The sequence below is a fragment of the Pseudorca crassidens genome, chromosome 1 (genome assembly GCF_039906515.1).
Source record: "Pseudorca crassidens isolate mPseCra1 chromosome 1, mPseCra1.hap1, whole genome shotgun sequence".
Classification (NCBI taxonomy): Eukaryota; Metazoa; Chordata; class Mammalia; order Artiodactyla; family Delphinidae; genus Pseudorca; species Pseudorca crassidens.
In genome coordinates, this window is record NC_090296.1 from 67,050,681 (window position 1) to 67,067,763 (window position 17,083).

The following is a 17,083-nucleotide window of genomic DNA, read 5'->3' on the forward strand; positions in this document are numbered from 1 at the left end:
ATTGTAAGGCAATATACTCCAATAAAGATGTTAAAAGAAAATGGATGAGAATGACACAGCACATAAAGTAGTCACCATTAAAAATGTGTAAGATTGAAAAATTGTTATTATTTTTAAAAAAAATAGTCTATCTACAAATACTGAGATAATCAAGGATTTGGCAGAGTTGATATCATTTCAAGCAGAGAACAGAGAATTTAATAGTCATCTCTTCTTCTCCTTTCCCTATCTGAGCCTTGAGTTTTAAGAAATTATTTAAATTAACTTCAAAATGTTCTTGTAGACATTAATAAACTCTGACCATACCAATGAATTCCAAAGACATCACTGTTTCCATGGTAACTAATGCACTTCAAAAGGAAAAAACAGAGAGCAAGACTAAAACCCAGGGAAAAAATGAAATAAAGTGGTATACACAAGGCATAACATTTCTCCTTTACATTTACAGAACATTTTCTAATTTCAGACTCCGAGTGCCAGAAGGATCTCAGAGGTCATCAAATCCACATCCTACTGGAAGCCAGGATTCCCTTTACAATGCAGCTATACAGTGGCTGTCCTCCAACTGCTTACAGAGCTCTCTGCTGGGAAGTTCTCACTCATTCACTTGCAAAGATTACTGAGCACCTGTCTTGCTCTGCAGGTTAAGAGATGATTAAGACATTCTCCCTCTTTTTTCAAATTTTTGCTGTTTAGAAGGCAAATAACTAAAACGGGTGAAAAACGAGGGCTATAATAAAGGTACAGTAAGAGTCAAAAAATAATAGAGGGAGTATGCTTTCCAATGACTTTCATTTCCACTCCTCTTCAGCCCCACACATCCATGAGCAATCATATCCTGTACCTTGTCGTGACCCAGGACTGCTCCGACTCTGCAAACTTACACTCCGACATCCACTTTCAGATCACAAACAGCTCCTTTACTCCAAAACTAATCCTCCACTGGTCCTATGAGCCTTGTGCAGCCCAAGATCCTTCACCTGGAATACTTCCTGGCTGACAGCCTCAACTTTTATCCTTCAGTGGCACCCACCTAACAAAAGTCTGGCTTCTTCTCTTTTAAAAACTTTTCTCTCAAGGATTTCATGATGCTTTAGAGTGAGCTGGACACATGCCTCCACCCTCATCTTACAGGAATGAGAAGCTAAGCATTCACTTAAATGCTGATAGAATGGCTATTATCCTGACCTTGAAGTGGCAGTAAGAAGGATTATGAATTATTTGTTCTCATAATTTTTGGTGGATAGCTCTAACTTTTTGCTTATTTATAGTTTAAAATCTCATATGAGTAATCTTATTTAGTTATCTGAGTAGGCATTACTTGCATCTCGTTTATCTTGGAGGGCATAACAGGAAATAATACTGTTAAACTAAGTGCTTCATTGAGACAGTTTTCTATCTGAAATGGGCATTTGGTTACCATTGCTTTAAAATTTTTCCAAGCTAAACTTCAAACACAGAACACCATGGGGGGTTTTATCACTCATTTATCCTCATACAAAACCAGGCCCTCAAACATTTTCCGACTCTGCTAGTGAGAATACCCTCAAATCAACTAGGAGGTAAGCACACAGGCATCATCTTTTCCAGGGTCCTCAATTTTCATAAGGGCATGTTGATCCAACCAGAGCTCCATGGCTTACTAACTGTGTACAGGTCTGCACTAACTGGCAAGGGAGAACAGGTACTTGTTGAAGAGGATCATCTCAACTCCACTACTCTACAATTTTATACTTTTCAGAAGCTCCCCTGAGATAAAAAACATTTACAAAAGCTTCCCTGAGAGTCTATTCATTCTAATACATCATTGGTTCTTATACTGCATCATGCTCTCATTGAAGAATTCTCTCCATACCAAAACAAATACAAAGTGTACAATTTGGTGGGGATGGGGAAGGAGAGAGAATCATGAGACCCTCTGAAGCTAATACCTGGCTACAGTCTAAAAAGCTCTGCTCTAGGCACAAAAACAGACATACGGATCAATGGAACAGAATAGAGAGCCCAGAAATAAAACCACACAGCTAGAGTCAATGAATCTTCCACAAAGGAAGCAAGAATGTACAGTGACAATCTAGTCAGCAAATGGTGTCGGGAAAGCTGTACAACTACATGTAAATCAACGAAGTTAAAACACACCCTCACACCATATATAAAAATGAACTCAAAATGGCTTAAAGACAAATATAAGACATCACACCATAAAACTCCTAGAAGAGAACATAGGTAAAACATTCTCTGACATAAACTGTAGCAATGTTTTCTTAGGTCAGTCTCCTAAGGCAAAAGAAATAAAAGGAAAAATAAACAAATGGAACCTAATCAAACTTACAAGCTTTTGCACAGCAAAGGAAACCATAAACAAAATGAAAAGACAACCTATGGACTGGGAGAAAATATTTGCACATGATACAACTGACAAGGGCTTATTTCCAAAATATACAAACAGCTCATACAACTAACAAAAAAAAAACAAACAACTCAATCAGGAAATGGGCAGAAGACCTAAATAGACATTTCTCCAAAGAAGACATATGGACGACCAATAGGCACATGAAAAGATGCTCAACATGGTTAATTATTAGAGAAATGCAAATCAAAACTAACAAAGAGATACCATCACAGAATGCCCATCATTAAACAGTCTTCAAATAACAAATGCTGGATAGGGTGTGGAGAAAAAGGAACTCTCCTATACTGTTGGTGGGAATGTAAGTTGGTGCAGCCACTATGGAGAACAGTATGAAGGCTCCTCAAAAACTAAAAATAGAATTGCCATATGATCCAGCAATCCTACTCCTGGCCATATATCCGGACAAAACTGTAATTCAAAAAATACACACACCTCAATGTTCATAGCAGCACTATTTACAAGAGCCAAGACATGGAAACAACCTAAATGTCCACTGACAGATGAATGGATAAAGATGATGTGGTATATATATATACAACTGAATATTACTCAGCCATCAAAAAGAATGAAATAATGTCATTTGCGCCTACATGGATGGACCTAGAGATTATCATACTAAGTAGAATAAGTCAGAAAGAGAAAGATAAATGCCATATAATATCACTTAAATGTGGAATCTGAAGTGTGGCACAAATGATCTTATCTATGAAACAGAAACAGACTCACAGACATAGAGAACACACCTGTGATTGTGGGGGTGTGGTTTGGACTGGGAGTTTGGGGTGAACAGATGCAAACTATTATATATAGAGTGGATAAACAACAAGGTCCTACTGTATAGCACAGGGAACTATATTCAATATCCTGTAATAAACCATCATGGAAAATAAAACCAAAAAGCTCTGCTCTATAAGCTCAAAAATCTAACCCTGAATTAAGCAAGGCCACTAGGAGCCATAGAGATGGAAGCATCACGTTGGCACCTTACTGAAATGCTTGTTCTAAACCACTCTCTGGCACAAGTCCACTTGATTTTGATGAGGCACACTAGGAGGAAGAACCCTCTATTTATGGTTACAAAGGTGACAAAAATGTGTTCATTACATACAGGGTTTCTTTTATTTCTAAGGACCTGGAGAGTTATACCTCTCTTCTCTCACCTCTGCTTCTCTTGAGCAGCAAGCTTTTTTTTTAGTTTTACTTAAGTATAGTTGATTTACAATGTTGTGTTAATTTCTTCTATATAGCAAAGTGACTCAGTTATACATACATACATATATATATATTCTTTTTCATATTCTTTTCCATTATGGTTTATCACAGGACATTGAATATAGTTCCCTGTCCTATACAGTATGACCTTGTTGTTTATCCATCCTGTATATAACAGTTTGCATCTGCTAATCCCAAACACCTGTTCCTTCCCTCCCCTACCCCCCAACCCCCTTGGCAACCACGAGTCTGTTCTCTATGTCTTTGAGTCTGTTTTTGTTTCGTAGGTATGTTGATGTGTACTGTACTTTAGATTCCACATACAAGTGATATCATATGGTATTTACCTTTCCCTTTCTGAGTTACTTCGCTTAGTACGATAATCTCTAGGTCCATCCATATAGGCACAAATGGCATTATTTCATTCTTTTTGATGGCTGAGTAATATTCCATTGTATATATGCACCACATCTTCTTTATCCATTCATCTGTCGATGGACATTTAGGTTGCTTCCATGTCTTGGCTATTGTAAATAGTGCTTCAAGCTCTCTTTTAACCTCATGGAAATGGACAGTTGTATAATGGTCCTATGTTTCTTTCCCTGTGGCTGCTGCAAAATTCATGGCATACTTCTAGCATGTATTTAAGTCCCCTAATGGCATGCAAGTTATTTACAGACTTCACTTCTGACTCCACCTGATTTTAATTGTCCTTTCTCTTATTTTTGTATTTTTTATTTTTTTGCCAATTTTGTATACAAAATTCTTAGATACTTTCAAGAAAATGGTGAGTTACAAATGAGTTAAACTGTAGAAGACAGAAGGAAAAAGGTTATCTTTTTCACCTGTTTCCCATCAGTGATCTGTTCAAGTGTATCTACCTAAATAATTTCTTAAAATTCTCTTATTATTATTTTTTCAGTGATAGCTACAAATAGTTGAGAAAGGTAGTACTTGTTCAGAAAATTCATGCCTGAAGGATGTTCTAGAATTCTCCTTGATTAATATAACATGCATATATGTTTGTGCCTATATATGTGTTTTTAGAGTGACCATCAAAATGAAGTAGGGTGTTCATACAGATTTCTGCACAGAACTAAATTAACATTTGGATTGTATTTCTCCATGATTTGCTTTTTCAGTTAGAAGTGTTTCAGATTTTTGCAACAATGAAGGTGTAAATGCTTACAGGCACGTGGACTTTTCGAAACATCTCAGCTCCCTTATGTGCGTCCATCAATGCAATGTCCTGGGGCGTGGAGATAATCACAGCTCCTAACCAAAAGAACACAAAAAGAGAGCAAAATGATGCGATCATATAATTCCTTATGGAAAGATTACTTCCAAAATTATGTTGATTATACACTCAAAGAGTCTACTATTTAACTATTTAGGTAATTTGTATAAATTTCACATACATGAATGGGAAAGACAAGGAAATGTCTACTTTGCTCTTGCATATTTTTGACTCCTCCTAAAAGTACAACTGACCTGTGATTCAAGGTCACAGCTGTATCATCAGAACCTTCCTCCTTTTCAGACAATGTGCTACGTAAAAGATGTACAACGTAGGCTTCACTTTCAAGAACTTAACACCCTACTTGGGGAGACCCAAAATTAAGGATTCAACACAATGTGCTAAGCATTTTAATAAGGTAGGCCTAGAATGTTATGGAGTTATAAAACAAGAATAAAGGAAAGGTAACTAATTCAATTTAGGGGAGAGGATAGCAAAGGTGATAATGGATAGGGTCAGGAAGCAGGTGATAAGAAGAAATGGGGCAAAGTTTCCAGAAAGAAGTGGTAGCTAAGCTGAGTTCTAAAAGTTTGTATTACAGAAAACTCACTAGTGTAGAATACACTGTGGAGAATAGTCTGGTGGGGTAAAACCAGGAGCTGTGGCAGAAGTTCAGATGCAAAACAGTGGTAGCCTGAACTAAGGCAGCACTGAGAGTAGATGAAGATGGAGGCTTTCCTGGGTCTCCACTATTATCTCACAGAAACAAGATGGTTTTGAGAGTTTTGAGGGAAAGGGCAGTGCAATTTTTTCTGGAAGTGGAAACACCAGAGACCTGGTTATGATTTGTAGACACTATGAATTTCTTAAGTTTTGTGGTTTCTTCTAGATGATAAACTGAAAAAAATGAACATATCCCAGATCACCTGGATGACCATCATCTTATAACTAAATATACACTGCCATGACATTTCAGCATCCAAACCATCAAATTGGCAGTTCTTTGTCCCAGCTAAGGAGAACAGAGGTATAATTAACAATAAATAACTGATGACACCAAGTGAAGAGCAAATGATACTATTAAAGAGTACTGTCAGGGCTTCCCTGGTGGCGCAGTGGTTGAAAGTCCGCCTGCCGAAGCAGGGGACGCGGGTTCGTGCCCCGGTCCGGGAAGATCCCACATGCCGCTGAGCGGCTGGGCCCGTGAGCCGTGGCCGCTGAGCCTGCGCATCCGGAGCCTGTGCTCCGCAACGGGAGAGGCCACAACAGTGAGAGGCCCGCATACCGCAGAAAAAAGAAAAAAAGAAAAAGAAAAAAAAAAAAAAGAGTACTGTCAGAAGGGATAATTTGAAAAAGTTAAGAATAGAGGAAAGTGGAAGTGGAACCAAGTTCTCACAAAGCATGTAGCAATATAGGCACGCCAAACTCAGAACTGTGCAATAACGTCTTTAACATCTTTTTTAACATCTTTATTGGAGTATAATTGCTTTACAATGGTGTGTTAGTTTCTGCTTCATAACAAAGTGAATCAGTTATACATATACATATATCCCCGTATCTCTTCCCTCTTGCGTCTCCCTCCCTCCCACCCTCCCTAACCCACCCCTCTAGGTGGTCACGAAGCACCGAGCTGATCTCCCTGTGCTGTGCAGCTGCTTCCCAAAACTGTAAAATCAGTTTTACATTTGGTAGTGTATATATGTCCATGCCATTCTCTTTGTCCCAGCTTACCCTTCCCCCTCCCCGTGTCCTCAAGTCCATTCTCTAGTAGGTCTGCATTTTTATTCCCGTCCTGCCCCTAGGTTCTTCGTGACCATTATTTTATTTTTTTTAGATTCCATATATACATATTAGCATACGGTATTTGTTTTTCTCTTTCTGACTTACTTCACTCTGTATGACAGACTCTAGGACCATCCACCTCACTACAAATAACTCAATTTCGTTTCTTTTTATGGCTGAGTAATATTCCATTGTATATGTGCCACATCTTCTTTACCCATTCATCTGTCAATGGACACTTAGGTTGTTTCCATGTCCTGGCTATTGTAAACAGTGCTGCAATGAACATCGTGGTACATGACTCTTTTTGAATTATGGTTTTCTCAGGGTATATGCCAGTAGTGGGATTGCTGGGTCATATGGTAGTTCTATTTTTAGTTTTTTAATGAACCTCCATACTGTTCTCCATAGTGGCTGTATCAATTTACATTCCCACCAACAGTTGTGCAATAGTATTTAGCTACAAATTCATCTTGCAATTGGTATTTTCATTTCAGCAAAAACTTCATCTTTCATATTATCATTAATTTGAATTTTATTGATCTTGTAAGTTTGCTTGAATTTAATATGTTATTTTTTTAGTTTTAAAAAATTATATAAGAGCTATAAGTTTAGGGAATCTGTGTTTATGCTTAAAGTAGTCTAATAATAAAAATAAGTCTATTTGGGGCATGGGGCAGATTATTTTCCTTTAGAAAGAGGGTCTTTTCATTAGTCAAGTTTCAGAAACACTAGCTTTGGAATTCAAACAGAATCAGTATTCAAATTTTTATTCCATAGCTGACTACTGGTGTGACCAGGGTAATAACTTAATCTCTTTGAGATTCAGTTTCTTCATCTACAAAATGGCATAGTAATACTCAGGTCACAGGGTGCAATAATTTAATGAACTAAGGTACATAAGATACTTGACATGATGCCACAGGGTAAACATTCAATAAATGGTAGCTGTGTTGGTAACACCATTTTTGTTATCTTTAATATTGTTATTAATACAAATGTCTTAGAAGTTGCTAGCAAGGTCATTTTCATATTTGCCATCAGGCAGCTCATCCTACTTTTCAATTTGTTCCATGGATCACTACATTCTTCTATTCTGATTTATTCTTCCAAAAAAACCAAAAATGAATTAACATTTCTCTTTTCCCTCTTTTAAAGATTGATGGAAATAACCTCTCTGCAGAAGTGTACTCAACTCTACTCTTTACAACCAATGTATCTCCATAAATTGCCTCCTTCTAGATTCTGTTATCATATCCAGGCATTTGGAGGGGAACTAATTCCAGTTCTGCCCCCATCCACCTGTGTGACTAACATTGGGCAAATAACTCAGAATCACTCAGGTCTCAGTTTCCTTAGCTGTAAAATTAATGCAAGGACAGACAGTCTTCAAGCTAGCTCTCTGATTATATGACTTAGCATTCCCTCAACTATAGTTTCCAAAACCACCCCTGTTCAACCTGACTGCCTCAGTAATCCTATTTAAGCAAGTGTGAAAGACTACCTCCTCCAAAAATTATGGCCCCTCAGTCTCAGAGCCATTCTCTTCACATGGAAGCAAAACCTCCTTGGCTATTTCCTCCAAATTCTCTCATAACTATATACTAGTATGCAGGGAGTTTTCTATTGCATTAGCCCTAAAAAGTACCTTTAGCTTTCATATAATATAAACATTTTTTGTTTGAAACACCCTTTGTCCACTATTTGTATTACCACTGCACAATATAGTTTCATGGATGGTTATGATTTTTCTCAATTTTTTATCAAACAAAAGTAATAACACAATGCTGTGCACAAAACAGGCACTTAACAAAGGATCAGGGTTTAAATAATTTTCCTATATTTTCAAATCATTCTAGACTACAACTGTATGAACTCTTAGTTTGTAAGTTCTTGAACCAGGAGTCAAAAGCTCTGGATTCTGGTTTTGTTGACTATCCTAATGTACTATACAATCTTGAATAGCTCACTAAATCTCAATACATCTCAATTAACTCCTCTATAAAATGACCCTATTTCCATTGGTCCTATTTAATTTTAAAGAGCTGTCTCATTTTTAAAGAAGAATGTAAAACTGTTACTGAAATGCTTGGTGACATTATTTTTATAGCTATAAGACCCCAGAGAGAGGGATTAAAGTGACTTGGTTTCCTCTGTACTTAACCCTAACACAGTATCACAAATACGCATCTATGCCACCTGAGTTTCTTTGTGATCTAAATAGCACCACTCATATATCATAGTAACTTTTTGACAAGGACAACAATCATCTTCCATGTCCCATCAAATGCTCACAAAACATGTAAACATTCCATTGGAACTACCAGCCACATTATAAAAGACTTTTGTAAGTTTTTTTTTTTCTGAAATATATGTCCTTAGCTAATGACTAAGTCCTTAATCACAACACAGTCAGTCTTTAGAATGCTCTTCTGAGAAAAAAATTTCTAGCCCTTGTTAAAAAATACAAAAACATAACTGGCTCATGCATAAATCACACCTCTTTTGCTATACCAAATTTTAGTACATCATACAAGTAACCATTTCAGACACCCCTAAAGTGACCTCTGGAATTTATAAAGAAATAAAGCAAACAAAAGACAAACAAAACCTCCAGTAAAATTAATCATTAGCCAATCTGTGCATCACAACACATATTTTTAAACATTAAAGGAATTATGTCAATTTTTTTTCTTGTTAATATATCTCAACTTAAAACATGGTCTCCATATCTGATACTACAGTTTATCTCTATAGTTCTTGCCTTCTACTTAATAAATTTTAATTTTTCTCAGGGACCCTGGAACATGAACCAATATGAACTAGCCTAGATTTTCCCTTTTATACCATTACTGATACGTCACTTCAGTTTGTGACGGTTTGTTAGAAAACTTGTGCTCCCTCTACTGACCATAAGGAATGCTAATAGCAACAAAGAGAATGTTTAGTTTGCAATAAGTGGAATTATTTTCTGGGGGTAAAAACACAGTATCATAAAACACCCATCTCAAGAATCCCATGGAGAATTTTCTATCCATTGTCTAGGGTAAATGTCTAAGTCCAAATAATTAAATAATATTGTTTAAATGTTATTTTCCAAGTTGTAATCTGTGTAAGGGCTTTTTAAATCTCAGCTGAGATTTACTGTAAGAGGTTAGGTGTCTATCGGATTCTGGTAAACATGTAAACATCCTAAAAAATAATTATTTTGAGTATTGTCTTAATTGCCAATTCTCTTGAGTATTGAGAGGAAAAAACTGCATATCTGGATTTGGGTCAGAGTCCACAGTAGTTAAGCATTTAAAACTGATTATTCCAGATGTTAGGCTGATCATAATTATACCAGTGTGGAATTACTCAATTATGCCATTCTAAGTCTCCATGGCATAAATTGTATCTAATTCCCAGGCTTGATTGAGAACTTCAGTGCTGGAACCTAATAAAAATGTACAACAGAAACTGCCCATAATTATACCTGGATGAGTAATTCTATACAGCCCTTGCGCATGTCAGTGTAAAGTCAACTAAGACTTAAAAGAAGAAATCAACTGCTATTCTTAATGTTCACAGTGCTCTAATATTTACTGCTACTGATGCTCCTTGATTTATTTAAAGATACTTGCAGCAAAAGAAAATAATCATTTTCTGCTAGCTTAACATAAACACAATTGTTTACTGACTATAAAGGAAATTGGTATTTTTTAGCTCTCCCCTGTCATTCTCCTCTACAACTCCCAAACCTCCTGAATTATAAACATTATTTGCTTTAATATCAAGGAATGCCCACTAATATTAGTATCAGATTAAGTAAAACATAATTTAAAAGGTAAAGTCACATCAAATGTACCCAGACTGTGTTTCAACAGGGAATATAAGCAATTCTTTCATGAGTCACTGTTTTGGACTCTATGCTCCATTCCTGCAGAGGAGAGAGAGAATTGACTACAGTCACAAAGGGGATATGCTTTATTAATTTAAAGATCAATCATTTTGCTCACTTTAGAAATGAATTTTGTTACAGGAAATTATGTCAATTGCTGCCAAAAAGAATTATAAAACACAATAATTAGTGGAAAGCACAGTATTTCAAAATCATTGGTGAGAGAGAGCACTTGCACTTTGGAACTTAATTAAGAATTCAAGTTTGTCCAAGGAATCTGGATGCGTATCTGCTGTTTAGGGATAAAGATTGGCTCTTCAATAATGGAGTCAACAGGCTTCCAATCACCTCACCTTAATGATGCTAACAAAGAATTCACCAGGGGATCCAGACTACATTCACTGTGAACCACTGGGGACAGGTGAAGCTTCTGGAAATTCTAAAGAGCTTGGGGTGGAACGAAACAGTTCTCTTATGCTCACACTTTGCTCTCTCTCTCTCTCTCTCTCTTTCATTCTCATTCTCCCCCCACTTCTGATATTTCCAGTAAAGTTAAGATAAAATCCTGGCTTCCCTCCAGTCTTGAATCCATCATTATGTTGATCAGTAAACACCTAGGGGAGCCTACTTGTTGTACACATATTTCTCTGCAACTCAGAGAACTCTTTTGCTCTTCTGTGAGTGTCTGTTCATGTTGGGCTCTTAGATGTAATATTTTGTATTTCAAATTCTGTTAGATGCACATGAAGCTCAGCCTGCCCATGCTCATAGTGAGCTACCACCAAAGGCTGCCTGTTTAATAATGAAACACATCCCTTTTTATACATATTCTTTCTCCATGAACTCCAGAGAGGAGAACTGCTATACCTTGATTATCTTAACTTTATCTAGCCAGGTGTCTTTCAGGAAATAAAGGCTGAGACTTTACATGGAAAAGCTTTGCTCCATTTCCAAATACTGTCATACTTAAGACATGAAGACATTCTTCAGAGCTACACATCAAACTCTGATCAAATTTCTAACATCTATGACAAAGTGCAAAAATTTTTAAATGATAGACTGTGGGACTTGCACTTTTTCAACATATAAATGTTTAATAGATTTAAAAGTGGTTTCTAATATGAATCTGACTACCCATTGGCCATTAACTATTCATTGAACTTTAAGATATTAAGGAATTTTAGCTGTCAGACATATTATGAAGAAAATGCCTAGAAATTCTTCAACGACAAAACTGAATGAACTATATCAGAAGCATCCCATCCAAACACAGCCTAGATAATCAAGGAACTCAAACATCAGATAAGCTGGTCTAGACAAAGTGATTCTGAAAGCTGACTATATAAGAATCATTTGGGAGTTTTTAAAATCCTGGGTCTTTCCATGTCATAGTTCAAAAGTTGTTAATTCTCGGGCTATTTCTTTGAACTGTTAACTAACATACTATAACTTCTACCTATAATATATGTTGACCCAAATACAAAAGCCCTGCTCCTTTTTTTTTCACTTCCATTACAGGCAATTTATTTAGTTTAACATTTATGATTCTTTCAGAGAAAATAGACTGCACATATTTAAAAAGCATTTTTCATTTACCTTTGCATTAGCACTTAAAATACACACTTCTATTTCAAAATGCCATTTAAAAATTATTCTAATATAACAGCAGCAAACTATAATTCTGCAATTACAAAACAGCTAAACGGGGATCTACAGTTAAGTTATTCTCATGTTTACAACTATGATTCTCAAACAGATACTACTTCAAAGCAGCTGTTACCAGCTCTTTAGGTTTGGTTTAAAAACACACACATAGTTGCTGGGAGGTTTATAATGTTGTATTCCGTGCACTGTTCTGAAAGGGTTCTTCAAGAGCCAACCAGACCTTAAAAACAGTACTCAGTCCACAAGGCAGTCAGAAAGAGTTAAATTAACTGGGGTAAATAGGATTCCTACATTACATCAAAAGCATATGATATTCTGCAGCAACTGGGAGCATTTTCAGGTTTGGCATGTTGTCCTCTTTACAACTAATTTTATCAGAAGAGTTTAAGAAGGCAGACACTGTACCACTACCAAGTGCATTTAAAAGTGACATGTTTTTTGGGCTTCCCTGGTGGCGCAGTGGTTGAGAGTCCACCTGCCGATGCAGGGGACACGGGTTCGTGCCCTGGTCCGGGAAGATCCCACATGCCGCGGAGCGGCTGGGCCCGTGAGCCATGGCCGGAGCCTGTGCTCCACAACGGGAGAGGCCACAACAGTGAGAGGCCCGCGTACCACAAAAAAAAAAAAAAAAAAAAAAGTGACATATTTTTGTGCTAATCTGACTCCCCTGAATGACCTAGCTAGTGAACTAGTCACTAGGCAAATCAAGCCTGCCAGAAAGGAAGCCAATATTCAAATTACCAAGTTATTGTCCAACCCACAGAATTTATTTTCAACATAAACATATAACCTCAATATGAGATGTCTAACTAAAGCAAACACCACCAAGACCAAGACAGCATCTCGTCTTCTAAGGTTTAGGTTTTGCCCAGAATTCTTGATACATGGAATAGCCCACACCAAGAGTCATTGCTCCCACAACAAAGCCTTGGGCTGCCACGTGCATGTGGATCAGGTGAACAGATATTTTAGTATTGCCCCTGCTCTTCCATTTATATAATCCATATGCAATGATTGCTGCAAAACCTGCCATTCCAATGGGGACAAATGGTGCCTCTCTAGCTTTTCGGATAAGTTTAGATCCCTGATCTTCATCATATGAAGAAAGAGAAACATCTGTGTCACTTGACATAGTGATTGAAGAATCTTCAGACAACGGCACAACGTTGCAGGCTCCTACCGGCTTCTCGAAACGTGCTTCTTAAATTTAGATTGGAAACATTGTTGTTCATTAACCAATGGCATTATATCAGTATTTGCTTTATAATTTGATTCCCAATCTAACAAGGACTGAAGTTTCAGACTGAGTACCAGGAGTGTCCTTAAAGATAAAACATTGGCCACTAATATGTATAAAATGGATAACTAATAAGAACCTGTTGCATAAAAATAAATAAATACAATTGTATTTAAAAAAAAGGATAGGGCTTCCCTAGTGGCGCAGTGGTTGAGAGTCTGCCTGCCGATGTAGGGGGCACGGGTTCGTGCCCGGGTTCAGGAAGATCCCACATGCCGCGGAGTGGCTGGGCCCGTGAGCCATGGCCGCCGAGCCTGCGCGTCCGGAGCCTGTGCTCCGCAACGGGAGAGGCCACAAGAGTAAGAGGCCCGTGTACCGTTAAAAAAAAAAAAAAAAAAAAAAAGGATAAAACATTGGAATACAATTCCTAGTCTTTAACCCTTGGCTACAATTTGTCTAACAACAAAACAATTTTATTTTGGAAAGAATTTTTATAATTTGATGGCTAAAACAATAATTCTCTTCCACATCATGCGATTCTTTGCCAAATATCCATTAATTATAATCCTGTCCAACATTTGCACGGAAAGATACCTGGAAGAAGTCCAAAACTGACTGTCTCCTTTAAAGTTTCACACTACAAACTGAAAACATAATGAAGATTTACTATCTCTGAATACCAGGAAAAGCTATGACCTAAGTCTACCACCTATTAGGTACAAGCATGTTTCAAGCTTTACAATTTGAGGTAATTATAAATTATAAAATGTAGGGGAAAAACAGCACAAAAATCCAAAGTAGCCAAATATGGCCCATGGTCATTTACTTATTTAATGATGGCAACAGTAAGTTTCTGATTCTCCAAACCCCAATAGGCTTTCATGTTATAAAAACTACTGTCCAAATTGGCAGTCAAAGAGTATTACTGTAAAAGAGATAATTGAGGCCAAACTGCTGTTGGTGGGGAAAATACTAGTGTGGATTTGTACAGCTTTTTCTCAAGAATCTATCATGAGTGAATAGGAGTTCAGTTAATGTGGCAAAAGGCCCAATGCCTTCCACAGGCAATAAATGCCTTTCACTTTAAACGATGACTGAAATATTAAGGTGGCTTTATTTAAAATTCCCACCCCATCTCATTTAAGTGAATGAGAGGCAGAAAAGCTTCTGGCTTTCCTTCTCTCTGTAGAGTCCAGACAGGAAGAAAGTGCATCGCCTCATTTTCATAATGTAATGCCAGTCTGGTAGTGCAGCTTCTCTTGAGCCCATGGATATTTAGCATATTGTCTGACTACTCTGCCGTATACAGTAGCTTCTCCCTCCCTATAGAAAAGAGATCAAAACAGGCCCCACACTAGGACTACTTGGCTGTTTTCTCTGCCCTCCCCTGGAAGAATAAGAGAGAGGACCAAGATGTGATCATGTTGCTCCCCTTGCGAGTGTTCAGTCTTTGTCGCTTCTCTTATAAGAACCATTTCCAAAAGTTTTATTCCTGCATCAATCTTTACTTAATGAAGTGAAGGAGAACTTTTTTCATAACTCTACCCTATCAGAATAAACTCTTCTATCCATTACTCCCCACTGCAACAAAATATACTTATATCAGAGTTCATCTCCAATATAAATATTCTATTCATTAATTTGATGACAGTAAAATTTTGCTTTCTGATAGCATGGATTTTCACTAATTTGAGTGTACTACTGATATCTGTATTAGCTTCAAACTTTTAGAGGGCAGGAATCTTTGCTTTGTATTTCATGTATTGCAAGTCACTAATTCACAGTTATAATGATGATCATGAAGAAAAAAAAAACTTCTGGTTATTTTCCACTTGCTGTGCTCCACTTCCTTCCTCTCCACCTTCCCCAAGCTCTGCTTCATTCTCTGCCCTGATCAGTGCCCAGGTAGCTGACCTCTGTGGACTGTATCACCTGAGTTTCCTTACCCTCTGGCTTTCAATAAGGATCTGCCAGTAGGAGGTATCAGCGGGATAGGAGGCTGTGGGAGGAGAAAGACGCTCTAGTACTATTAGTACCACACACAACTGCTCCCTCCCTGCCTTGCAGGAGTTCTGCCCTTGGCTCTGTTCCTCTGTGGCCACAAATCCCAACAGGCAGCCCCTCCTCCATGGCTTCAGCAGTCGCCAGGTCCCACCGACACAGTTCACTCTCTGCCCCTTCAGGCAGAGAGACAGAAAAATTCCTACTGTCACTAGTCTCTGGGTACTTCACCATCTCTTGTTTGTTTCCTTAATGCTGCCCACACCTCGGTAACTAGTCCCTTCATTAAACCCACTCTGTTAATTCCTTTAAAGATGTGTCATCTCTTTCCAGCCAGGACCCTGACTAATATAGCACCTTAATATGAATAAATTACTAAAACTCTCCAGTCTCTCAAAAAACAAAAATATGCTTCATAGATTTCATGAGAGGCATAAACTCTTAATTCCAAGAGTTAAAGTCAAATTAAGATAGTCTTCAGATACTCATACAGAGGATCTCAGTTGAAGCAAAGGAAGGAAGAAAAATATTTTAGGCAACATTTATTGGAATTCAAATACTAGCATAGTGCATATATTTTCAAAAATTTCAAGGAACTTATAATGTTCCTCAAAGAAATATTAATCCTCTTCCATTATGGATGAGCAGTTAAGTGTTCAATAATTCCCAAGAGTTCATCGCTATTCATTAAAAAACAAAAAAACAAAAACTTGGAAGTCAACGATGGAATCTACCCAATTCAATATATGGCACCAACTAATTTACAAGTGAAACAAACAACAAGCAAAAACTCAGCAAACTGTATTACAAAAAAAAAAAAAAAGTAAGAAAAACAACAAAACAAAACCAGCACTGATAACTCTGGCTTTTCCCCTTGGTAGGTTCAACAAGACAAGAGTAAATCCAAAGACTGTAACCGGTTATTTGCCACACACTATTCTGTCTCCTTTCCCTCTAGCAATTACTACAAATACAAGGCACTTGCAGTATGTAATGATTCAGTCCACGTAAGCTCAAATTTAAATCATTAGCCACTAATACTACTGTCAACACATTTATCACTATTGTTGCTACACGATTTTAACACAAATAAGAGGATATTTTTTTCGTTAAAGTTTATTCTTATAATAAGCTTGTCATCTATCCCATGGAACAAAATCGAACACATACAAAGAGTTGCTAATTAGCATTCAGAAAGAAGGTCTTTTTGCTTGTACAGGTCTGCCTCCATGAATTTTGCAAAAGGATGTCTCTTTACAAGTATAAAACAATTTCATTCTCAACATGGCATGGAGAAATGCAAAGTTCATATAAAGGCTCTTTGTAATTCACAACATTTCACTATCCGCCCCCTCCCCCCAAAAAACCTTTTACTTATTTTTTTTAACATCTTTATTGGAGTATAATTGCTTTACAACGGTGTGTTAGTTTCTGTTTTATAACAAAGCGAATCAGTTATACATATACATATGTTCCCATATCTCTTTCCACCTGCGTCTCCCTCCCTCCCACCCTCCCTATCCCACCCCTCTAGGTGGTCACAAACCACCGAGCTGATCTCCCTGTGCTATGCAGCTGCTTCCCACTAGCTATCTATTTTATGTTTGGTAGTGTATACATGTCCATGCCACTCTCTCACTTTGTCACAGCTTACCC

General features: G+C 37.4%; 1 protein-coding gene and 1 pseudogene across 6 annotated transcripts in view; both read right to left on the reverse strand.

Annotated features, from left to right (window-relative positions):
- The window catches only part of NUBPL (NUBP iron-sulfur cluster assembly factor, mitochondrial), a 333,446-nt gene that overhangs the window by 29,762 nt on the left and 286,601 nt on the right, over window positions 1–17,083 (reverse strand). For all 6 annotated transcript variants that reach the window (XM_067738373.1, XM_067738386.1, XM_067738380.1 and 3 more), the window contains one exon: window positions 4,815–4,900. In XM_067738373.1, the coding sequence (XP_067594474.1) occupies window positions 4,815–4,900 (86 nt within the window). The remainder of the gene's footprint in view (window positions 1–4,814; window positions 4,901–17,083) is intronic.
- LOC137228144 (HIG1 domain family member 1A, mitochondrial pseudogene) lies at window positions 12,088–13,334 on the reverse strand (annotated as a pseudogene).